The sequence below is a fragment of the Alosa sapidissima genome, chromosome 10, assembly GCF_018492685.1.
Source record: "Alosa sapidissima isolate fAloSap1 chromosome 10, fAloSap1.pri, whole genome shotgun sequence".
In the NCBI taxonomy this organism is placed as follows: domain Eukaryota; kingdom Metazoa; phylum Chordata; class Actinopteri; order Clupeiformes; family Clupeidae; genus Alosa; species Alosa sapidissima.
The window spans coordinates 32,128,033-32,152,368 of NC_055966.1; the positions used below are offsets into that span (position 1 = coordinate 32,128,033).

At 45.4% G+C, this 24,336-nt stretch overlaps 2 protein-coding genes across 3 annotated transcripts; one reads left to right on the top strand and one right to left on the bottom strand.

Annotated features, from left to right (window-relative positions):
• Positions 1-198: 198 nt before the first annotated feature.
• derl1 (derlin 1) lies at positions 199-8,596 on the top strand. The gene is made up of 8 exons (XM_042106240.1): positions 199-565; positions 4,530-4,641; positions 5,086-5,150; positions 5,428-5,454; positions 6,244-6,339; positions 6,453-6,505; positions 6,678-6,788; positions 7,396-8,596. Exons 1-8 carry the CDS (start codon positions 413-415, stop codon positions 7,547-7,549), a joined length of 771 nt encoding a protein of 256 aa, XP_041962174.1. The 5' UTR covers positions 199-412; the 3' UTR covers positions 7,550-8,596.
• A 402-nt stretch (positions 8,597-8,998) lies between these two features.
• On the bottom strand, positions 8,999-24,315 carry zhx2a (zinc fingers and homeoboxes 2a). Of its 2 annotated transcripts, none has more exons than XM_042106112.1 (3): positions 24,146-24,315; positions 10,450-13,023; positions 8,999-9,872 (listed from the first exon to the last, which is right to left on the bottom strand). In XM_042106112.1, the coding sequence occupies exon 2, from the start codon at positions 12,869-12,871 to the stop codon at positions 10,460-10,462; it is 2,412 nt and encodes an 803-aa protein (XP_041962046.1). In that variant the 5' UTR covers positions 12,872-13,023; positions 24,146-24,315; the 3' UTR covers positions 8,999-9,872; positions 10,450-10,459. The 2 variants fall into 2 exon arrangements, with proteins under 2 accessions (XP_041962046.1, XP_041962047.1); XM_042106113.1 differs by having other exon boundaries at positions 8,999-9,881.
• Positions 24,316-24,336: the final 21 nt, after the last annotated feature.

Genomic DNA, 24,336 nt, shown 5'->3' on the forward strand with positions numbered 1-24,336 from the left:
ACACTTTATACATTTTCCATTTTAACAGGTGGATTTCGGGAACTATGTTACGGAAAATAATCAAATGCAATTTAGGATCAACAAAACAGAACAAATCACAGGGCACTGAGTTTGATTGAATATCGTTAGGATGATCGGTGGCTTGATAGATTTTCCAAAAAAGGTCTTGGCGTGTGTAACGTTACGCAAATATCAGACAGGAAGTGAAAGGTTGTAGCGTCTACTCTTGCGCGGCCACGTCATGTAAACTAAACTACAGCAGTGTGCGCTTTGAATAAATAGCATTACAGCATTGTAATTGCGATTTCTCAAGAAGAGTGACAACTTTACGTCTGCATTTGGGTTTAAAAACAACGGACTGACTGACTTGTGACCTGGAAGAAGGATATCGAAGGCTCAATTTTGTGCCAAAATGTCAGATATTGGGGACTGGTTCAAAAGCATTCCGCCTATCACCCGGTACTGGTTTGCTGGGTCAATTGCGGTGCCATTAATCGGAAAACTTGGATTAATCAGTCCTATGTATCTTGTTTTATGGCCTAAGGACTTCTTTCACAAATTCCAGGTAAGCGCACAGCTTTTATACCTGACATACGGCCTCTTGTGCTAGCGAAGACAGAGATTAGCCATTAGCAAAACCTTGTAGGCCTCGGCTTGTGCAACGGGCGAATGAATTCATCGTTTTCTTGTGTTCAACCAATGGCAACACTTGTAGTAAGCAGGTGAGGCTGTACTTCCGGGATCAAGTCCACTAGCTAGACAGTAATGTTTTTATTATTATTTTTTTTATATCTTATTTTTAAACCTTAACACACTACGGAGTTACTAGACATCCTCCTCCATAGCTGTTTTAGTTACTGACAGTAATATATTATAAGACCTGCTGTTTGTCACCATCTTCAAAGCAACCCAATCTAAAGCTAGGATGACACTGCATACAAACACTGATACATGCCGTAAACATATCGCCGTTATATCTATAATTTAAATGTACAATTATTATTTTTTACCACTCTCTGATAAATGTGAGATGTCTAAATACATGTCAGGTGTTGCTGAAATGCTATTTGAATCAAATATGGAAACGGAGGTTGTCGAGTTATTTGCATATTTACGTTAGATCATTAGTACAGATTACTCATGTTGCCACACTGGGCAGAAACCCTGGGACACCTCAGTGCCTTAAAGCTGACCAAAACCACCAATTGCTCTTATGGGGTTATAAGGGTATGGAGCAGGCCTCGTCTGTCTATCATTCTTCTCCATACCAGGAGAACTTCTATAGTTGTAGATCTCATCTGAACAACAACCCTAGTATTGTAATTGTTTAGCCCATCAGATGAAGGCTCACCCTTCTATGATGGCAATGCTCAAAAGTTCCTCAACACCTTTGTCAGTGATTTGACTGCAAATAACTGAAGCCAAAAGCAAGGCAACAGCCAGACCTCACATGAAAGTATTCTGTGACAAGGAATTATATAACAGTCACAGGCACAGGCACATCCATCACAACACAAAAATTAATTGCAGTAGGTATCCAATATGGTTTAAAAACGCTGTATTAAACATACCCAAGGAGATCTGAGGCACAGGCATGGACATTTTCTTTTTTGTTCATTTCTATTTTTTTGTTAAGTTCTAGCAACTGTTGGGGGCTCAGCTATGTTTTTGCATAACCAAGCCTGATTGGCATTGATTTGCTTCATGTGCCTACCACAAGGTGGTGTCATTTCAGCATTGATCAGTCTAGACAAAGTGTTGATGCTGAGTATGTAAAGCTTTTCATCTGAAGTCAGACTAATTATTATTGTTGCAGAAAACAGATGAACTTTTTTTTTATTACAATTAATTTGTTAAAATGGTTCAGTGTTTAATTGGGTTCTATTAAACAGAAGCAGTAGGCTGCAGCCATGTATAGTTGTGACCGTAGTCCTTGTTTACAGCAGAGAGGATCCTCATGAGATGACCAAGGAAACCCATTTTTCTTGGCTGACTGAGATCTCTTTGGTGATATTTAGCGCCTCCCTTTCCCACCCCTCTGGACCTAGCCCATCCTGCTGTGCTGATTCAGCCACTGCTCTTGTCCCTTGTCCCAGCAAACAGCCAGAGTGCCAGTACCCCCCCAACCCCCCCCCCCCCCCACACACACACACACACACACACACACACATACACTGCCCAGTCTCTTGATGAATGAACCTTATCTTCCCAGACAGGTTTCCCTCAGTGCTGGTGTTGATGCCAGAACTGGCATGCCTGGCCTGGTTTTGTGTTTAGCGGGCACTGGGTAAAGTAAACCACTTCAATGTAACCCAGGCCCCCAACAGCCACTCTGTTTGTGTGGGGGTGTTGCACAGGATGACGGAGACGTTCTGTAATCAGGCGCATGCAAATGGCCCCTGTGTTTATTTTCTCACTTAGTTAGCTGCACACTGAACAGAGTTGAAATGGATTGATGATAAGTCTTATTCACAAGAAGTGATGTAAGAGTTGTAAGATTTTTAAACATTCATCTGATTTGAGACAGATTTGTTGATTGTAATTAGGAAACTTTTATTCTAATTTTGCCCACTGCTTGGTTCAGTTGGCCGTCTGTATGGGGCAAACAGAAGTGCTTTGTCTTAAAGTCTGGTAGTTGCTAAATGGAATTATATCTGATGTGTAATTTAAACAAGAATTAATCCAGCAGATGCATGAATAATGGATAGGAAGCATAGAGTAGGCTGACTTCATTTCACATGAGGGCTAGAAAAGGGCCTTAAGCTATAAAGATATTTAAGCCACAAATATGTCTTGGATTTGCTCCTTCAGTAGCAGAATTTTCTCCTGACAAAAAGGGGCAGCCCAGCCCAGGTATGCGGAGCTTGGATCCTGGTCGAGCAAAGCTGGGCATGCAAGGCCACCGTCTAGCTGTTGATATGAGGCCAAAAAAGGAGCTCCTGTTGCGCCCCCCCCCCCGCTTCCCCCCACCCCCTCAATTTGCACACACATACACACACACACACACACGCATAGCCTCATGGAGCGGCTTTTTGCTTCTTCTTTAACCCACTTTTCCTCTCTTCTGCAGTCCCCACAAAGGTCACCTCTGTGTGGAGGCAGGCAGGCATTGCAGGCAGGCAGGGTTCTGCGTTCTGCTGCCGCCGCCGCTGCTAGTGCTGCAGTGGGTGTGGGATGGCCCCGCCGCTACGCTACGCTAGCGCACAGTTGTTTGATGCTCCCGCTTCAAAGGACCGGTGCTGAGCAAATACAGAGCTGTGGCCAGCTGGCTCAGGGCGTCCACACTAGCTCAGAGAGAGAGAGAGAGAGCGAGAGAGAAACAAAAGGGCAAGTGAGAGCGCGGCACAAAAGAGACAAAAAGGGAGTGCAGAATATTAGAGAAGAGAAAAAGAGATGATGGTGAAGGAGAGAGGGTGAGTGGAAATGCAAGAGGAAAAGTGGGGAAAAATAAAAGAGTGATTGGGAGATGTGAGAGTGAGGGGGGGCGGGTCTTTGATGGCAACGGAAGAAGGGAGCAATGGAGAGAGTCGAAGGGAGGGGGGGGAAAGTGCCTGTTGTTTACTGACCCAGATTTTCATGCCAGGGAGTTAGCAAGCAAACATGGACAACAGCACAGATGTAGTTGCCCATTCCACCCCAGCCCCCCCCCCCCCCCCCCCCCCCCCCTCCCTGGCTCTCGCGGTGCTCGTCTGGGGTGGCTCCACGGCTCCACCCAGGCCACCATTTTTCTTGGTGCCTGTCGATAAAAGCCCCAGCAGTGGCGCCAGGCAGCGAGGGGCCTCCTAATGGGGTTGGGAAGTGGTGGTGGTGGGATGGGGTGGGTGGGTGGATGGCTGCACTCTTCAACAGGGTAAGCTAGGCTACCCTCTTTGATAGAGTAAGCAACAGCAGCAAGACTTAACTACCCCCCCAAGGCCCACACACACATACACACTCAGAGCATGATGGGCCCCATCAGAACAGATAGCCTGAGTGTCTGGTTCCCTGTGAGCTACAAAGCAGATTTACCCCTCTGGTCCCCTCCCACTTAATTCAATCAGTGTACAACATGCATTACAGTAGCAGGAACCTCAAGCTCACATCAGTGCCAGCCTTTTAGAATGTAATTGGGCTGGTTGCCGACGCCACTGCCCCTGTCCATGTGTTGATGCCCACTGAGGAAGCCAGAGGCAAACACAGAGCAAGTATTGATCTGATGAGTCATCAGTAATGCACTCATGCTTCTCTCTCTCTCCCTCTCTCTCTCTCTCTCTCTCTCTCTCTCTCTCTCTCTCTTTCTCTCTCTCCCTCTCTCTCTCCCTCTGCCTCTCTCTCTCCCTCTCTCTCTCTCTCTCCCTCTGCCTCCCCCCCCCCCTCTCTCTCTCCCTCTCTCTCTCCCTCTCTCTCTCCCTCTCTCTTTCTCCCTCTCCCTCTCTCTCTCCCTCTGCCTCTCTCTCTCCCTCTCTCTCTCTCTCCCTCCCCCCCTCTCTCCCTCTCTCTCTCTCTCTCTCTCTCTCTCTCTCTCTCTCTCTCTCTCCCTCCCTCTGCAGTTATGGAGGCCGTTGACGTCCACGTTGTACTTCCCTGTCGGCCCAGGAACGGGGTTCCTTTACCTGGTTAATCTATATTTCCTGTACCAGTACTCTACGCGGCTTGAAACAGGTGAGAAATTACAGACACACTGCTGCATGTTCAATTAATTACATTTACATTTATTCATTTAGCAGACGCTTTTATTCAAAGTGACTTACAGAAAGAGGAATAACATTCACGCTACAGATTATTATAAGATCGGTCTTGGACACAGGCATGTATGCTCCAGTTTTCTGGAATAATAAAAAGTCTGCTGCGATGAGATTCATGACATTTATGTTGTAGCCAGTATATGTCATTAGTTACTTGCTAAGTTATTCTACAAAAAAGACATTCAATTTAATGTGCATAGTTAAGTCTAAATACATTGAAGCAATAGACTTGAAGTGTTGCCTTGACCTATATGTTCATGTAACCTGTGTGTGTGTGTGTGTGTGTGTGTGTGTGTGTGTTATTGTTTACCCAGTCATGTAACACCCAGTCATTGTAATTGTATTTTTTCTCACTGTATAGGAGTATTTGATGGAAGACCTGCAGACTATGTATTCATGCTCCTGTTCAACTGGCTATGCATTGTTGTATCTTTTTACACAACTCAACTCAACAAACAACAGCACTCATGTGATCATTTCCATTAAAATTTACTCTATTGATTTTGTACTCTTCAGATTCTCTAGTTTTCTCATCCCTTTTATGTATACAAAAGTATCTAGTATGTAAACATTGTGTGTGCGCCACAAGTTGCTAGGTTAAAGGATTTCTTGTTCGCTTGTAGTGAGTGACCCTTTGACTTGATACAGAATGTATAAGCAGTTGCCTCTGTCCCAAGAGAATTTGCCTTGACAGTTTGTCCAGATCACTGGTTTAATGATGGATATGCAGGTGAGTCCAAAGTTCATATTATGGTTGTAATACAAGATGTTGTATGTTGATACTTGATGATATGAGGTATGAAAAGCACTGTATACATTTTACAAATGCAGGTTATAACACTGAAGTGCATAATCCACTTGTGTACAGCCCACATTGCGTCTCTTGAATCTCTAGCCATTATGACTAAAACAGGTTTATAGCTGTCATTCCAATATATGTAAAGATTGTAATCGCTGTGTACAGTGAAGAGTGGTGAGTGCTTCAAGTGGTCAGATGATCGCTTTATGTTTGCTTGAAAATGAGAGATGGGGCAGCGTATCAACTTACAGAGGCTCTGCAAAAGAGTCCTCCATCAGCATGGCTTGTCAGCTGTAGGAGACTCTTTTCCACTTCCGCCACAGATCATTGCCAGAGGGCTGCCTCATAAATCTGTCCAAGGTTGAAGTGGGCAATGCTAAGTAGTACAACTCTGTTACCGTTAGACACCATGTCGGATGTTCCGTTAAATAAGTGGGTGTGAGTCCAGTTGTGAATAAGGTGTCACTGGTGGAGGGGGGCTTTTTTTTGGTAGAGAGGAAGTGACTAGCCACAGTTGGAAATGTTTTGAAAATGTGTTTTGCATTTGCTTGTAATTGTACCTCCCCCCCCACACATATTAATTTTTTCTCAAGTATTGTAAATGAATGACAAAGTATTGTCTGTGAGCTAAAAATAATGCAAGGAGGTATGAGAAAGCTTGTGAACTGTGAAAAAAGAATTCTCCTGCCGTTGGGTTCATGAGCGTTGAATGTGTTTCAGCTCCTGATGATCCCTTTGATCATGTCAGTCCTGTATGTTTGGGCCCAGCTCAACAGAGACATGATCGTGTCTTTCTGGTTCGGCACCAGATTCAAGGTATTGAATCATACATTTTATTGAGAGTTAGCCAATTGTTACATCCTCTTTTCAGAATTGTCATGTCTTTAGCTTTCATTACATGAGCTGTATGTTCTCTACCTACCTCTCAGGCTTGTTATCTTCCCTGGGTTATCTTGGGCTTCAACTACATCATCGGAGGCTCGTAAGTGTTCCAATTTATGTTTGCCAACTTCATCTGCATTTTCACCCCCCCCCCACCCACCCAGACATTTTTTTATTTAACCTCCCGAAACACAACTCACTCCAATCATTGAAGCTACGTAGATGTGCATCTTGTAACCATGTGGAAACATTGGTTGTTCTCTTGTCTTTAGGGTCGTGAATGAGCTGATTGGAAATCTCGTCGGCCATCTGTACTTCTTCCTGATGTTCAAATATCCAATGGACCTCGGGGGCAGATCCCTTCTCTCCACCCCGCAGTTCCTGTGAGTCCAACATCTGCTCGCCCCGACACAAGCCAAGTACAGCCGCTCTCCTGGAGAGTGGGACTTTTCCAGTCTGAAGCCCCTCTAAAAGCTCTTTCAGTTGAATGGGCTGAAACAAAGTTATTTGATCGCAACAACTCTAACCTTCTGGCCAACTGATGTAGAGAATCCTCAGAGTCAATGTTATGAGAGTAGACGTTTGTACAAAATAAAATAAAAATTGTAATGTTAAAAATATTTGCGATACTTGGCAAGTATGCCAAAACTGATGCTACACTAGATTGGTCAAATTGCGATTGCGATAATGTTGCAGCCCTACCTGAAACACCGTACAGCTTTATCTTGGTTGAGTAGTGGCAACAGCACGTGTAATGCCCAGTGGTATACTCCAAGTATGTGGGTTAGTGACATACTTCACTAAGTTAACTCTGAGACAATGGTAAGTCTCCTAATGGAAGACCTCTATTGCTTTCTTTTATTAGGGGCATGAAGCCATTGGACTCTTTTATGAGTTAACTTATCCACGTATGTCCATCACGTGACTACATATGTCTTACTACGAATAAATGTTCTCTGATTAGATTTTGTCTCTTTGTTTTCTCTGCAGGTACCGCTACCTCCCCAGCAGACGAGGTGGGGTGTCTGGATTTGGAGCTCCACCCAGCAGAAGACCAGTGCCCCAGGAACAGGGTGGGGGTGGAGGAGGGGGAGGGGGTGGACGCCACGACTGGGGTCATGGTTTTAGGCTGGGAGACGAATGAGATGGCACACACGCATACACGCACTGCGGAAACTACCCCCCCTCCCTTCAACCCGGAGGGCAAAGACTGGGACATTTGACGTCAGTGATGCAGAACATGGATTTTATACTTTTTCTTTTTTTCTCTCTCTCTCCCTCCGTCCCTCCCTCCCTCCCTCCCTCCCTCGGACTGTAAAGATGTGAGGTGTCAAAGGCGTCACACTGCCTGTTCACATCAGTATGTTCTTATTTTCTTCTCTCACTCTCAACGCCATATCTTTTTACACTGTAATGTGTTCTCCATGTGTGCTGCCAGCTTTTGAGAAGTTGTGATGTAGGAGTGAGTGGACAAACCCATTAGTCCACACTACTGTCCCCCACTTTTTTTTCTTTTTTTTCTTTTTTTTAAAACAGGCAGCACCTGAGGTAAAGTTATGACCTCACTCGATTGTTCCATCCTTAACGTTCTCTTCAATCTGGTTTCTGTGCTATCTTTGAGAACATCCTGGGACTTCTGTACATAGAGGGATTTTTGTTTAAGTTGGGGAATTTTGGAGGACGTAAAAAAATCCATGCAAACACAAAAAGAAAATAACAAAAATATAATACCTGTTTGATTTGAACCACTTAGTTGTTGTTAAAGTGTGGAAGGCAAAATGAAGACAAAAAAGAAAAAAGGAAATTCAAGTGGGTGCTTCTAACGACATGTAATGGAAAACTGTGTAGTCTAGCTTTGCAGATGATCGTGCTGCCTAATGCAAGTAGTTGCAAATCAAGTGGGCTGAAACACTGTGTTGCACTGGATGAGTCTGCTCGGGGGATGCTTCTCCTCGGGGGATGCTTCCTGTAGCGTCCCATACTGTCTGCAGATAAGGGTTCCTCCCACGCTGATGATGAAAATCGATGGCAAGAGATCAAAACTCTCTCTCTTGGCCTTCGTTAGCACTGAGTTAAAACGGGATACCACTGTGTTGAAAGTTAACGTCCTCAGAATCAACAGCTTGCCAAAATCTTTTTTTCCCTCCAGACAGGAAGTACAATAAACATGCTATTTTAGCATTTAAAAGAAGCTTCAGTTGAAATGTTTTAGTTGCAAAAAGCAACAGGAATATAGATATATTCAAGTGCAATGTTATATCCTACATCTAAAAATGCCAATAGACTAGTCAGCTACAAGTCAGCCCAATTATAAAAACACAACATGCAGACAGACAGTAATAGAACATGCATAACTACTTAACCCTTAAAGGAGTACTGTCACACCGGGATGACGGGAATGTTGAGAAATGAACATTCTAAAGAATATCTGGGTTCATTGAATTCAACATAGAATTTTAGAACCTTCAATTGTTGCGGAATGTTCAAAAACCTACACCTTTATAGGTTCAGTAGCCTGTTGCCGATATACAGAAGTATGCCCCATGTGCATGGTTTTCTTTTGAGTGTATTGTTGCCTTAAGGGAACAAAGAGTGATCACTTGGTTGTGGTTTATTGAGTTACAGCAGACTGTTTTAAAAAAGAGCAAGCAGAATTCTCGGTAGCAGTACAGTATTCCTGATACATGTCTGAACATGACACCATAGCAGCAGCCGAGGAAAAAAAAAAAAAAACGAGTTCATCGAGCTATTGGAAAGCAAGTCTTGTCTTTGCAGTTGAAATGGAACTACCTTGGATAGCAACATGATTAAAAGACAACCGGCAGAAATATTGCAAACAATGAAATGACTAATACAAAAAACAAGTACTGTGCATAACTATTGATTCAATTTGATTATGTTCACCCTGCGACTCAATGGTAAACAGTTCCTTAATGAGATTGCAGGCAGTGTTTCTGTGGTCCAATGAAGAGAAGTCCAGAATTCCAAGAAGTGTTTTGTTATGCTGATGCTGCTTGTCCTTTCTAATGTAATAAGTGCCACCGAGGACCACACTAGTCTCTTGAATATAAAGTATGACAAATAACCAGGCAGTCAGGCTGGTTAGCGGTCCTCTCACAAAAGTGTTTTAACATTCCTTTGCAAAGGTTAAGCGAAATGGTCGAGGAACTCCTATTATAAATGTAACAAAACTCTTCCCCTTTTCGAAACAAAATTGTACAAATCTGGTGCCATATAGAAAAAAATATTTACAAGGGCCCTTTTTTTCTCTCTAAAGAGTGTGATAATGTAGCAGTCCAGCTTTGGCACTCCATGGTTCAGCCCTCCAGATCAGTGCTTCACACAAACTCTTGTTAATGGAGCCTGTGATGTCACAATCCAGGTGCGAAATCATTGGCTCCGAGTATTTAGAATGCAACGGCCTTTTCCATGGCTCAGGCAAGTGTATGTGACATCTTCTCTCTGTCCTGCAAAAACAACAGAATGAGAAACAGATCATGAATATCTCATTTCACACATTTTTTTGAGAAAAGCAAACCACATATTCTGTTTAGGGATATTTCACTTAAGGTAGCAAAACAGTTGTTCATACCCCAAACATCATTTTGTAATCCCATCACATCAGAGCATAATTATATGTTCAGGGACAAACATGAAAGCTAGGGGTGGGGGACAGAATTTTGATCTGCTACACTCCCCCGTACGAACAGACCAGTAAAGATCCCAAAATACAGACAATGGCTGTGTGGGTTCTCTCCCTGCCAAGATGTTCTCTTTTTTTTCCCAAAAGCTAAATTACAGGCTGCCAACATCCTGTGCGGATGAAAGCAGCTGCAAAATCAACCGAAAAGAGACTGGTTAACCTATTTTGCCTTCCATTTGTTCAGGAAAGGCCTCTCAACATCAATCAATCATTTGTATAGACTAATTTTCATTTAGAATTTTCTTTCAATTGCAAGACATTTATTTTTTCCACCACAGAGACCAGATTTTAGGATAGCTGTAAGAGGCTTTCATACTGCTGGCCTGTCAAGCAAAACTTACCATAATTATTTCACCCAGTTACTCTGCCAGGATGCTCTGCGGTAAGTACTTCAAGATCTGGGGTCACCTTCTGTGTCTCCAAACAGGTCCTCTCATTATCAGCTGCCATTGTAACCTTGACCCATCTTCCATGATCCACACTCGTCTGTCCATGTTGGTCCCTGCCCTTGCTGATGTCCGACATTGTGTGTCCCAGCTTGGAAGTGAACCAGTCGACAATTTCTTGATTGATTATTTTTGACCGTTCCGGTGGTCTCTCCGGGTCGTCTCCTTTTAGTGTCTTTGTGTCTTGGAAGTGCCTCTGAAGGACACTCTGCGCTTGTTCCGTGAGCATAGCGGAGCTCTGCCCATTCTGCTTCTTGATGCTTAAGTTCTGGAACTGTTCCATCCACTCCAGAGTTCCATTCTTCAGAGCCAGACGGCTGTCCTTGAACCAGCGCACAATGTCTGTGCGCACAAGGCCCGTCTGGATTTCTAGGTGGCTGTACTCTTCTGGTGACGGCCACTGTGTCTGGGTGAAAACGTCCTTGAGGAGGCCAAGAGACTTGGTGTCGATGGGCTCAGCGCACATGGAGGTTGTGAGAATTGGAAGAGGCGAGGACCTGGCTCGGTTCTCCTGATCGTGGACTCCATTTTGTGAGCCCCGCTGCTCGAGTCGCTTGGGGCCCATGGAGTTCAGCAGGGCCTGCTCCAGATTATCCCGCAGAGCCCGGCGCTCTGTAAACCAGCAGTCAATTTCGTTCTTGGAAAGCTTGGTGTCCACCACAAGGTGGTCAACTTCAGCCTGCGTCGGAAAGCTGGCCCGCTGAAAACTCTCCTCCAACATTTGCAGTTGCTCTGAAGACTTGCCCTTCACTCTCTCCAGGAGAGGGAACTGCGTGGGAACGGACTTTTGGGGTTGGCCGTCTTTCAGCAGGACCTCAGACTTGATCTGCTGTACGCTCTTATGGCTGTTATGACGCTGATCACTGAACCATTTCTTGATCTCACCCCAGGAGAGACCAGTGACCTCTATAAGGCGATACACCTCCTCATCATCTGGGAACTGACAAAGGCTATAACTAGCCTTAAGTTCTCGTATCTGATCAGGGGTTTTGTTGCAGTCTGATAAGCTGGGGGTAGGGGAGGCCGATTTGGGCACAGTCTGAAGGGACTTGATGATGGAGGGCCTTTTCACCTCTGGGGCAACAATAGGTGCTGTGAGGGGCCTCTTGACTGCTTGAGCCACGTGGGTCGCTACAGTCAGCGCAATTGGTGCACATGTCACAGTCGACCCATTGGTGACTGTTGTCAGCACTAGGCTAGACTGCCCAAGCAATTGGCAAGGGAGGGTCTGGATAAGGGACTGTGAAGATTTGCTCGACTGGGTCAGCTGAGCAGGTAAAACTGTGAATGCCTGTGGAACTGTCTGGATGGTGCCATTGAACATTTTCTTGCGAGCCTCCTCCACCTCCTCGGGTGACCAGCTTATGCCCTGTTTCAGTCTCTGAGTCGTGAACCACACCTTGATCTGTTCCTCTGGGTGTTTGGATGCAGCGGTCAGCCAAGACAGCTCAGCCTGGGTCGGGTAGGGGAATTTATTGAAAGAAGAAATAAGTGTCAAATTGCCGTCCAGAGAGGGGTTGTACTTAGAAGTGTTCAACGGTACAGCAATTTTTGGGACAAGGTTGAAGTTCGGTGGACGCTGTAGGGAGGGCATTATGTGAGAGAGTCCGTCTTTCAGCGATGCATCTGGAATTATCACAGTTCCGTTCACATTCACTGCAGTGATCTGCTTTTTAGGAAGGTCTGGGTTGAGCTCCATCTGACCATCCGATGGACGCTTGATGTCTATTTTTGGCTTACCAATCTTCACTGTGGTGGACTTACTTAGGGGAAATGTGGCAAAGTCCTCTCCACCTTGGGCACTGGTTGCATCATAGATGACTGCACAATTTGAACCTTCAATGGTTTGCTCTAGAATGGTCTGGCTGTTCAGTTTGATTCTCCTGAACTTGAAATTGCTTTCTCCGGGGTGACACTTCTCATTGTGCTCGGTCAAAGTGTCAAACTTTTTCGTGTTGAAGTTGCAGACAGCGCACAGGTACAAAGGATTCAAAATGACATTAGGGTGGTTCGAGTCCACATGTTCTTTGAACTCGTTCAGGTTCTGGGTAGAGAACGTGCAGTATTTACATTCATAGCCTCCCTGCAGCTTTCGCTGTGGCCTAGGCTCCGCCTCCGTTCTCTCTGGCTCAGTCGCCTCACGCGCCGAGCTTACGGGACTCTTCGCTGACGTCCAGTCCTCGCCGGAGAGCAATGAATTAGATCCGTTTTCCACAGCACTGCTGACCGGGGTGTCCATGTCATCGGAGACGTCCTGCTCCATCATGTCGCTAGGCCGGATCATGCAGGGAGTCGAAGACTTTCTTCGGCTGGCCATTGTTGAAGAAGGCTGTAGAATGGCCGCGGAGAGAAACTGTGGGTATGTAGTGAGATTCTGTCTGCTGGAGAATCTTCACTGGCCGTTCCTGCTGACTGTTAACGTCAGCTTCTGTGGAGGACTTCATGAGACTTCATCACAGATCAGTAGACCTACACAGGGAAAGGAAGAAAGAGAGCATTAATCATAATATTCAGTCTTTCAATGACATGAAAGCAAAAAACAATAAAAGCAAAAAGACTATTGTTGTAGCTAGTGTAGATGCTAGAATCTACACTATAGATGTCAATTTCTATTTTGTCACAAAATCATAACCTAATCAGGGCTGTACAAGGCCACACATGCTACATTGGTTTGTCCGATTAATTATTTACCGCAGTCGCGGGTCCGTGCTATATAGTTTGGCGTAGGCTATACAATGCATGCATGAAAGACCGAGCCGCTTGTTTGTTTAAAGTGCTTGTGTGAGGAGGAATGGATGTGCTTAGATTTGAAATTGGTAGTTGTAGTCTATAGCGCAATTAAAAAGCATGTCCATCCGTGGCACCAGTGCTATGTGCAAAAAAGTGAATGTGCAGCCATGTATTCCTGTATCATGACTGGCATACAATACTGGAGCCTAGTAGTCTAAAAACACCCAAAACTAGATTGAAAAAATAAAACGTGTCACATCCAAAAACCCTGTATGAAACATTAGGTAATCCTTGTCCTTTTCAGCCTAATGAGGAACCAGGAGAAAACAGCCTGAAGGATAAAAGCATATTTGACGACCAGTCTCCTCTGCTGAGCTCACAACAGAACAGCACATGGATGGATGGATGAATGGATGAATGGATCTTAGTATCATTATTACACTGTGTGACCACTTTCACAGTTGCACTATTCTCACATCCAGTACGTCACCAAAAGACAGGGCTAGTGTGCAGTGTAACACGGACCCAGCTAATGAACAGCCTACATGCCCAAAATGTACCAAAAGGTACACTAGTCCTCTGTGACCAGTTCACTTTTTGGATCAAGTTCAGTTTTCATGTCAAGGTAAAGAGTCTGTGATATCATGACAATATGAAAAGTAATACATTCATTCACGCTCACTATTTAGTCTGGCAAAGCCTTCATCCATGCCGTTTGAAACTATATTTCACAAATACTAAATCTTCTCTTTGTCAGGGTGATTCGTGGATCCAAACTTCATGAGTCATACATACACTCGTCATTAAAAATTAAGACCAGCTTAATTTCCATGCAGTAGTTATGGCAACAGCAGACACGGAGGAGATGCCCTTGTGCAGCACTGCAGCAGTGGAAGGAGGAGAGAGTAAAAAACATCCCTGCAGGTATTAATTAGACGGGAAGTGATGTGGTAGGTGAGAGTGAAAGCCTGTGCCAGGTCTGGCTGAATCGACTGCTCCCCTCCGCTCTCCGTTCCGCCTCTGGTGCCAGAGCTCCCCTGGCCTGGAGTGGCCCTGGTGGAGCTGTGTGCAGCAGCAGAAGCTAATTAAAGATGCATGAGGCTCCGGCCTTCTCATATCACATCCCTAACTCACTCTAGGAGCGCCAGTCTGGAGAGGAGACAGGAAAGGGAAGGAGGGGGTGGGGGTGTGTGTGGGGGGGGGGGGGGGGGGGGGTGAGGACTGTGTCTGTGCATGCTATACTATTCACTAAACCAAGAAGTTCAATTAAGATGTTCAGTTAATTTAGATATGTTGAAAAAGGCATGAGGCAACTAAAACATAGATGATCTATCTTGCAAAGGTACTCCTTTGATAGAACTCTTAAATGCACTCTAGTCAGACTTATGAATACTACATCATGTCTTGATCCCTGTCAGCAGGGATGTTGTCTTTTCATACAAAGACCAAAGACTAGCAGCGGCATCATTTGTCACACAGCATACAGTACTTGATGTGTGTTGAGCGGAGATATGTTTGATGTTGATGGATGTAAAACTACACTTGACAGAGTGACAGTCTCTGTGTGTGTGTGTGTGTGGAGGGGTTTGGAGGGATGGCAGCTGGCATGTGTAAATAACGGAGCGGATCTCCAGAAGAGCGAGACGTGCGCACCAACAGACAACCTCCTGTTCCTCCCCGCCGTGCTCTCCATCATCAAAGACCAGGGGGGTGACACCGACGTGAAAAAGCAGTTTGCTCGAAGCCTCTGGAAGATGACTAATAACCACTCAAAAAAAGCACACCCACAACTCACACTCGCGTCATGTTGTTGCCGCTGCAAGGCAAGCACACCTACCGTGCTTTACAGAAGCACTGTACCAGACACCCGTCGCCGAGCAGGATGTGACTTCCTCTTTAGGAGGGGATGTGGGGTCTATTACAAGGGTGGGGAAAGGGGTAGGGGTAAAGAGAGTGTGTGTGTGTGCGTATGTGGTGTCTGTGGTGTCTGTGTGTGCGTATGTTGTGTGTGTGTGGTGTCTGTGTGTGGTGTGTGTGTGTGTGTGTGTGTGTGTGTGTGTGTGTGTGGAGGTGGGGGGGGGGGTTGTGGTGGGTCGAGGCAGCTGGTGGCTGCAGTTTTGGACGAGGGAAGAGAAGAGGGAGTGGAACGGCAGATGCTGGAGTACTCAGCTATTTTTTTTCCCCTTTCTCTCCCCCTTCTCTGCGCGGCGACTCAGTGTTTCCAAGGGGCCTGCTGTTGCCGTGGAGCTGCCGTGTGGGGGCGGAGCCTGCGCTGCGCTAATGCTGTGCGGCGCGGAGCGGCAGGGGGGCAGATTTTTTCGGATGGGGGGGCAGAATTAATTTAAATCTCATCAGGAGCGTGGGGCCATGAGAGTGCCGCGGCTCTGCATGGTAACAGCCGTGTGCCGTCGTAGCGGCGTGCTCAGCCTGGCTCTCTTCGGCTCGCTCGCTCACGCACGCATGCACGCAGACGACAGACGAAAAGAGCTTAAGGAATTTCAGAGGGAAAGACGTGCGCTTGTGTGGTTAGGAAAAACAGTGCGGTATTGATTCCACACAGCTCATATCTGTCTGTATGCTTACACTCCCATGCCAGTGGTTGAAGATGTAATTGCTCAAAACTGTCATCTCGAGATGTGGGACGGTCAAAAGCTCTCAGTAGCCATCCAGTTATTGAAGCCGTCTGAAATCTCCTCTGTGTAGGGATGGCAGTGGTAGAGACCTAAAGCAAGCCCTCACTGCAGTGCTACATCCCCTGCAGTGCTGAAGCACACTGTGCCGGTAGAGATGCAGAGGACATGGCAGCATGTTCTTCATTAATCTCTACTCTCAGCTCAAGTGTTGTCCACACAAATAAAGTCATTCCACTTGAGTCAACGTCGCTATATATCTCTGTAGATTACACCACTGACAAACAAACTCTTGGGAAAAAACACCTTATTTATTTACCTCACTTCAGAGCGACTCACATTCCTGAACAGAGGGCCTACCCCTACAGGGGTGTGATGCAGCACCCCCTATGATCCCCCTAGGTCTACCCATAGGAGTGTGTGTTTTGTAGGGCTACCTCGGGGGGGTCGGGGGTGTAACTCTTCTGCGCTGGACTAATAGGTTGCTATAGCAACTCCTAACCAGCTGGTGGGAGGGATTTTCATCCTCCGAGAACCAGAGGAGGAATGTTCCGCATTCCTATTTTTGGCTGCACGATCCTTCCAGCTCCAATCAACTGCGAATGGGGTGGGGTGGGGTGGGGTGGGGTGGGGTGGGGTGGGGGGCAGCATTAAGCTGAACTGCTGATCAGTGCTAGCCAGAGGTTGCCCACAACCCCCTTCAACCTCCCATTTGCAAACACGAGGTTGCCCACAACCCCCTTCAACCTCCCATTTGCAAACACGAGGTTGCCCACAACCCAACACGAGGTTGCCCACAACCCAACACGAGGATGCCCACAACCCAACACGAGGTTGCCCACAACCCAACACGAGGTTGCCCACAACCCAACACGAGGTTGCCCACAACCCAACACGAGGTTGCCCACAACCCAACACGAGGTTGCCCACAACCCAACAGGAGGTTGCCCACAACCCAACACGAGGTTGCCCACAACCGTTGCCCACAACCCAACACGAGGTTGCCCACAACCCAACACGAGGTTGCCCACAACCGTTGCCCACAACCCAACACGAGGTTGCCCACAACCCAACACGAGGTTGCCCACAACCCAACACGAGGTTGCCCACTTCCTTGCGCTCACCTGGGCTCATTTGGCCCTGATCTCCAGCCTTGTTACATGGGAACTGGGATACACAAGAGTGCTGCTGGACCTTCAGGGCAGGGAAAGGCTTGCGGTTTAGAAACACAGATCTAAAAATACAGCAGCAGCAGGACACTGCAACTCAGAAAATAGTTCTCCTTCCTGCTAGTTCTGAGTCGACAAGATGCTTGTTGTCCTTGGAACAAAACAGCCCTCTTTCCCTCCAAAATAACACTTCAGTTCAGATGTTCAGATATGGACTATATGCCTGACAGTGCAAAGGTTCTTTAATATACAGAATGGAACATGAAGGTGGCAATCTGTCACATAGAGGACAGTGTTTCCCATACATTGACTTTTTTGTGGCGGCCCACCACAATATCAACATTGACCACCACACAATGATTTTCCAGGTTGTACTAAATTATGCTTAAATCTGATTAGCATCAAAACCACACTGTGCTAATTTGTTAAAAACGGTTACATATAAGTTAATTCTGCAAACCTACCACCACAAATAGAATTAAATGCTGTGGGAAACACTGGAGGACATAGAGAAACTTTCAAAAACCCACCATTCAACTTCTCAGTCGAGTTATACATTTCCATTCAGGCAAGGTTATAAATCTGAAGTAAGCATCTTAAGACAAAACATTCCTGTCAATGTGAAACTGAACTACATTGGGAGACAAAACTGTACTAGGCTAGTCTTGGTGGAAATCAATCAAGTCTTGTCACAACCCAAAAGATCTGATCTCTGCTGTAGCAGAACTCAAGGCGACTCCGTGGGCTTAAGGACACGACGCTGGTCTGCTAAAGCCATCTGTGGGGACCGTGCCTACATGGCTACATATAATATGGCTTTTCCAACAGAAACCAAATCTCTCCACTGCTGCTAGCTGTCGCTGTCGCCGCCGCCTTCGCCGCCGCCACGCTTCTCTCATCCATGGCTGCCTTCCCGGACGCTTACGACATGCGGATGGCAGTAAGGATCAGTGTCATCTTTGACATAACACATTTTTGTCTCCTCACCTCCCTCGCTTCTTCCCATGAAATCAGGCGGAAAGAGAGAGAAGGGGAAAAAAAATAATAATGTTTTGTGCGGAACAGCCAAAAAACCTGTGCTCTTCTGATGAATGGCAGAGATGATGACCGAACTGAACAGATTAAAAGGAGCATGACTGTGATATTCAAACATGGTGGGCGATGACAAATGAGCATGCACAGGAAAAACCCAACAACTCTTTAACCAGTGAGTGAGAACACAATACCTAATCCCTAAGCATGCCAACTGCAGCTCATGTAAGTAACACTCAATAGGAAAAAAAACCCTGTGATCTTCAATCACAGCCCTATTTTTGTCGCTGATCTAAATCTAGCATAAATATTTACATGCTTACTTATGCAGAGATATGTGTCTGCTACCCGTACCAGCTGGCCACGAGACAGACACTGGCTCTTACATAACTGCACATGCATCATTTATCTGTGAATGCCCTAGAGAAGAAGAGACAGACAATCTAGCCTTCTCCAGGGGTCGAAAGTTTAATCCAACACGCGTATCACAGGGACTGTGTGGCAGCAAACACCAAACACTGTCAAATAAAGGTTAAGTATTTAAAACATTACAGCTAGCTTCTGCTGGAGTTGTACGGTCATGCTCATAAGTTTACATACCCTGGCAGAATTTGTAACGTGTGTACCATTCTTTTAAGAAAACATGAGTGATCAGGCAAAACACATTACTTTTATTTCAATGGGATTATTTAATGACAGATGATATAGCAATGGTTGGTCTTATGTTCAATGGAAATGATAAACTAGACAGTTTCTAATACTTAACATGCCAGTGTATGTGCCAGGTGTATGTGTATGTGCCAGGTGTCTGTGGAGCCGAAGATGAAGTTTCATGTGAGTGCAAAACAACGATTTCATTCTATTCCATTAGACCACAAGGCATCACAGAATAGTGCGATCATTAAACAAAACACAGCAATAAAGGAAATAATGAGAGGATTCCTATTAAAAAGTTTAGTGGAGATACCCATTCTTCTTGACAAAAAACCTCCAGGTCCCCTAAATTCTTGGGTTGTTTTGCATGATCTGCACGTTCAAGATCTCCTAAAATGGCACAATGATATTGAGGTCAGGAGATTGTGATGGCTTCTCCAGAACCACTGAAGGGTCGCCTTGGCCCTGTGCTTCCGATCACTGTCATTTTGGACAGTCCAAGTGCATCCCATGCACAACTTCCGGACTGATGAGAGCAAATTGTCCTCAAATATTCTCACTAATTACAATCAAACATGTCAGGTATGAAAACGTACTTTTAGTAGCAAATTAAACCTAGGTGTGTCTATCAGGACCATTTGGATGATTTCAGTTCTCATTATTATTTAAAAAGGCCACACACATCATGTAATAATAAATGACTTCACCGGACCACTATCCCTTAATAAAAGAAATGCTTTCTGCATGATCCGTCATATTTTCCAAAACATTTCACAAATCCTGCCAGGGTATGTAAACTTATGAGCACAACTGTATGTAGAACATGACCGGTTGAAATAGCTGTGGTGGAAAATAGGCAAGCATACCAAAGACTAATTTTCTGCCAGTATGTTTACAAATATCTGAGTACCGTACAACCATGATGTACCACCGAAGGAAAACATGACTCTCAGTGTTACTGTGCTTTGTGTCTCACGACACTGCCACATGTTCAACCTTAAATAAACTTGCTATTTGCTCAGACTGAAATGGAACTGAACTCCCTGAACTCCACTCCACAGAGGGGTGCAACACGGCATTGCGTACACGTCTATTGGAATAATGGTTTTGGAGAAATGAATAGAAAATTGCCAGTTTGATTGTATTCAATCCTGTAAGTGCCCCCCCCCCCTTAAACCTGCAGTCTGAAGAAGGGTTCTACTCTGGTTTTACTATGCCTTAGATTCCCCATTCTGGCTTGTTCAGGCGACATAACCATGAACCATGAACCATTCCTGCCTACTGTTAGCAAAAGCGTTCTCTTCCCACCCGCTACTCTGTCTCGATGGCTCATGCCACCAGAATGTCGTCTCTGCCACCGCCACTGCTGCTCACGTCCGCCCGAGAGACTGAGTCACTACCTCCATTTCGATGAATCAAGCAGATGTGCAAACTAGCCTTCCGGAGCCACACACTCGCCTCCACGGACAAGTAAGTGTGTGCACACACACACACACACACACACACACACACACTCCTTGTCTCCGATGGCCTCCATGGCGGAGACGGCACACAGGGGTGGGGTGAGCAGTCAGGCTTCATTACACCTCTGTGGACAGAAGTCTTCCCAACAGCCAAAAACAAAAAAAAACAGCTTCCTCCAGGTTCCGTTTAACATTTGAAGGTTTTTGCTGATTGATGTAGAGCTCTGGAACTAGGAAACATGCGGTTGCCCTAGTCCTACTCAAGGCAAATCCCCACAGTCAAGCTGTAAAGCATAGCAGCAGCTGTCCCTGGCATTTATTGTTGTTTCCGCCATATATTGTTCTTTCTACCCACCTGTTCTAAGCGGGTCCTCAGATGTGACTCAGATGTGCATCATGATCAGACAAGGGTGGAACGGTATCAGCACACTACAACGGTTACCATGTAGTGGCAAGCATGGTCCTGAATTATAATGCTACAGAAATAGGTCAAATAGGCCTAATTATTCGGTCTAACAGAAAAAAAAGTTTGAAAGGTTTACCCATTTTACCTAGACATGACCATATGCCTACAGAAAGACTTGCCTCCTTTAATACTAGACATCAGACTTGTTTACTAGACTGGTGTCTTTCAGGGATAACCAACCACATGAAGATGATGCATATGGTCTAAAACGTTGCAGACTATCACAACAACAGGAAAAAAGAAGCAAGGTTACCGTGGAGACCAATACTGCACACTACAGGGATGGTCTCAGTAGACTATTTACAAACACCATCTGTGAGTTTGAATCATCTCTCTGTGATGCCAACTGCAATCATGCAGGGATCTTTGTGAACCTTTTGAATTCACTTTTTATATTTGTTAACCGCATCGATAACCACATATCAAAGGGAAAATAACAACAGTATGAGGAGTGTGGAGGTAAGGGTGAGTTATGACAGCAACAACGAAAAGGGACATATTTTATTGGGGAATGCTTGAATGCTGTGTGTGTGTGTGTGTGAGTTTATTTGCGTTTGTCTAGTCTTTAGCTATGTCTGCGGTCCTTTCAAATGGACAGAGCAGAAAACACCTTGCAAGCACGGATGGCTCCTTGGAAGTTCCCTAAATAGTACATTCTGGACTGTGCTGAAGAGTCCAGAGAGGTCAAATTACTTATTTTTCTTATCCTCACACATTTGTTTATGGGAGGGGGGGGGGGGGGGGGCAGCTAGTTTCAGATATAGATAAATAAAATGTGTTGCTTGGAGTAGCTCTACTGTTCACACATCAGAGACAGAGGTTTAAAGAAATAGTTTTTTAGATGAAAACACAACTTGTTGCTTTACCATAATTTTGAAAGCAAAGTCAAATTCACCAACATTACCTAAACGTGAAACCAAAAGTCTGAAACCACACTGGGACAGTGCTTAGGCTCAGTGTTGATAAGAAATCTTAACAGCTGTGGATAGCACTCATCAGGATCGACTCTTCCTGTGCAAGGAGGAAATGAGGAGCTCAAGGAGGGGGTGACTAGGCCTAATAAATAACACAGCTCCAGGCCCAATAAGACAGACAGAGAAAGAGACAGAGAGAGAGAGAGACGCAGAGAGAGAAAGAGAGTGAGAAAGAAAGAAAGAAAGAGAGAGGCCACCCTCTGTCACAAAGAGGCTCCCCACCAGAGTCATGACCACCACCTCGGACAAGAAACAGAAAGAGAGAGGGAGAGGGGGTGAGCCCAACCCACAGGTATGACATCATCACGGCCCTGGCCGGCTTAGTCAACCGACGGCTCTGTCTGCTGGCAGGGGGGGGGGGGGGGGGGGGGGTGGTGGAGAGACGGAAGAAGGGAAGAGAGGGGGGCAGGCGAGGGGGAGTGAGCCGTGGCGGCAGCGGCAGCGGCAACAGCAACCTCCTCCTCAAAGACGTCTGCAGGCGCCTCAGCAGGAACATGGGCAGCCATTTTGAGTCAACCACAAAACGTAGGGGGGGCTGGAGTGAATTGAGTGGTGGTCAACCCCTGGCACACCGGCCTCAAACTTCCATCTTTATGTGTCAATGTATGAAAACAGCATATGTTTGCTCAACACCATCCTCATTTTTATAAAACAATTTAGTAATCTTGAGAAAACCTATAGGGCTACAGGATCATTGTTTTGAATTTTATAGGCTACAATCTAATTGTCAGACAACTAGGACAATAGGCCTACTGCCTTACTAGTGAGGCTGCCGGGAAAGGTGGTAATTAAAAAAAAAAAAAAAAAAAGTTGTAGGCTTTTGTCTTTTGAAGTTTGACTTAGTGAAATTGTTGGTTGCTAACTTATTACCTACAAATAGACTTTTTGGGCAATGGGCAGTCTCCACTAACCAATACAACTGTACCATTAACATGTGGTTTATAAACATATTTATAAACATAGGCTAAGCTCCGCGGGGTTTACTTATTTTCTCGCTGATCTGAAGTTCCTGCTACCTACCAGCACCTGAATCTACCGGAGGCTGAGCATGGATAAACGGGCTACCACAAGACAGAATTGCAAATCAATTGTAATCATTTCAACTGGATTTTGCTGATGTAAATGTGTATTCTAGATGGTCATAAAAATAAAATCAACAGAGTTGAACATAAGTAGGCTAGAGAGTAAACGTTAACTGAGATATGGGTTATAGGATCAACGTGTTGCACACAAATGGTAGCCTACAGCTGCTGGATCTATTGCCTGGATACAAGGCAGCTGGATATAAACACATCGCCCAATCAAACCGCCCCAGAGAAGTTCACAGACAGCAATGTGTTTGGAAGTACGGCCTGTACCTTTAACAGCTACCGAAGCCCAAATGGATCACCACAAAAACAACGAGGATATAGTTCCACATAACTACCGAGACTACTCAATCAGGTGAAATCTATTCCAAACACACAGAGCTGCATCCTCAGCATCCAAGGCCATAGGTGAAGGATAGATAGATAGACCCTACTACACATGTGAGCATTTAACCCATTCTATCTAACCAACCATGAACAAGAAATAGGCCACGCACAACAGGGGCATATCCACGGCCGAAAGTGGCACAGAAAGATGGACTCTACGAGAGGACCACTTCAGATTTTAAGATTTTGAACTATCGCTACGTCCGTTTCAACAAAGTAACATCCATGGCTATTTTACCATTGAAACTTCATGACAAAGTTCACTGTCAATACAACTTCTGAGCAAGATTACTTTACTGTCGCATAGACGGCTCTGCAGTTTATAAGGAGAATGTGTGGGCTCCACGTCTGAGTGGCTAGCTACTGCAATGGGGCTACGTGAGCCATGCAGTATGGTCGCGGAAGGCGTCACCGCTGCCTACATCATACCGCACGAGCCCCAAATCCAAGTGGGTAGTTTGCCAGCTAACTCGCCCGTGTTTACACAAAACAACAATATGAATTAATAAGAGTAATTATGGGGTGGCTATTAACACCCCTTAGGTACCACTAGAATGAGAGCTTGATCTTTGGCGGACAAACGATGGTCCTTTAATCAAGCTCACCGACGTAACGCCATGTCGACATTGGAAGCCATATTTTGCTGGTTATTTCGACATCGGGAGAAGACATGTTTTCCCATACAATCTGGTCCACTGCTAGAATTCAACCAAAACTTCCTGCTTAGGATGACAAATCATTGGCTAGTAAACAAGCTAGCACAGGTTATCGCAATAGCTATAGACAGTTAACCAAGTCGTGGCCATTCAAATGACCACTTTCCTCAATACGGCTGGGACGGCCAAAGTTCAGAGCAAAGCCAAGTTTACACAAATTATTCACTGTCTACGGTAGTGGTGAAAGAGAAAGCTGGAAGCTCGCATCATCTACAGCTTTTTAACTTTGAAACGTGTTTTGCTGATATACATTTTATGCTATTTAGCTTATCTTGTTCTTACCTGCTCACGTCGTTAGGGTTCTATGATGCTGGGTTGTTGACAAACAGGTTCCAGCAATCGGTTTGTCTTCCAAGGATAGGGCAAATACAACGATTAATTGTAAAGATTCTACCGAATCCTAAAGACAACAGCCGAAAAAAATTCGCGATCACAGGGGGATCTACGCCAAAACCCACATGATCATCTACGTC

Bases quoted from the DNA above. Each gene is read 5' to 3' on its own strand.
- derl1 (XM_042106240.1), top strand. From the start codon at position 413: ATGTCAGATATTGGGGACTGGTTCAAAAGCATTCCGCCTATCACCCGG. The intron at 4,642-5,085 runs GTGAGAAATTAC...CTCACTGTATAG, and splicing joins CTCTACGCGGCTTGAAACAG to GAGTATTTGATGGAAGACCT. The intron at 5,455-6,243 runs GTGAGTCCAAAG...AATGTGTTTCAG, and splicing joins GTTTAATGATGGATATGCAG to CTCCTGATGATCCCTTTGAT.
- zhx2a (XM_042106112.1), bottom strand. From the start codon at position 12,871: ATGGCCAGCCGAAGAAAGTCTTCGACTCCCTGCATGATCCGGCCTAGC.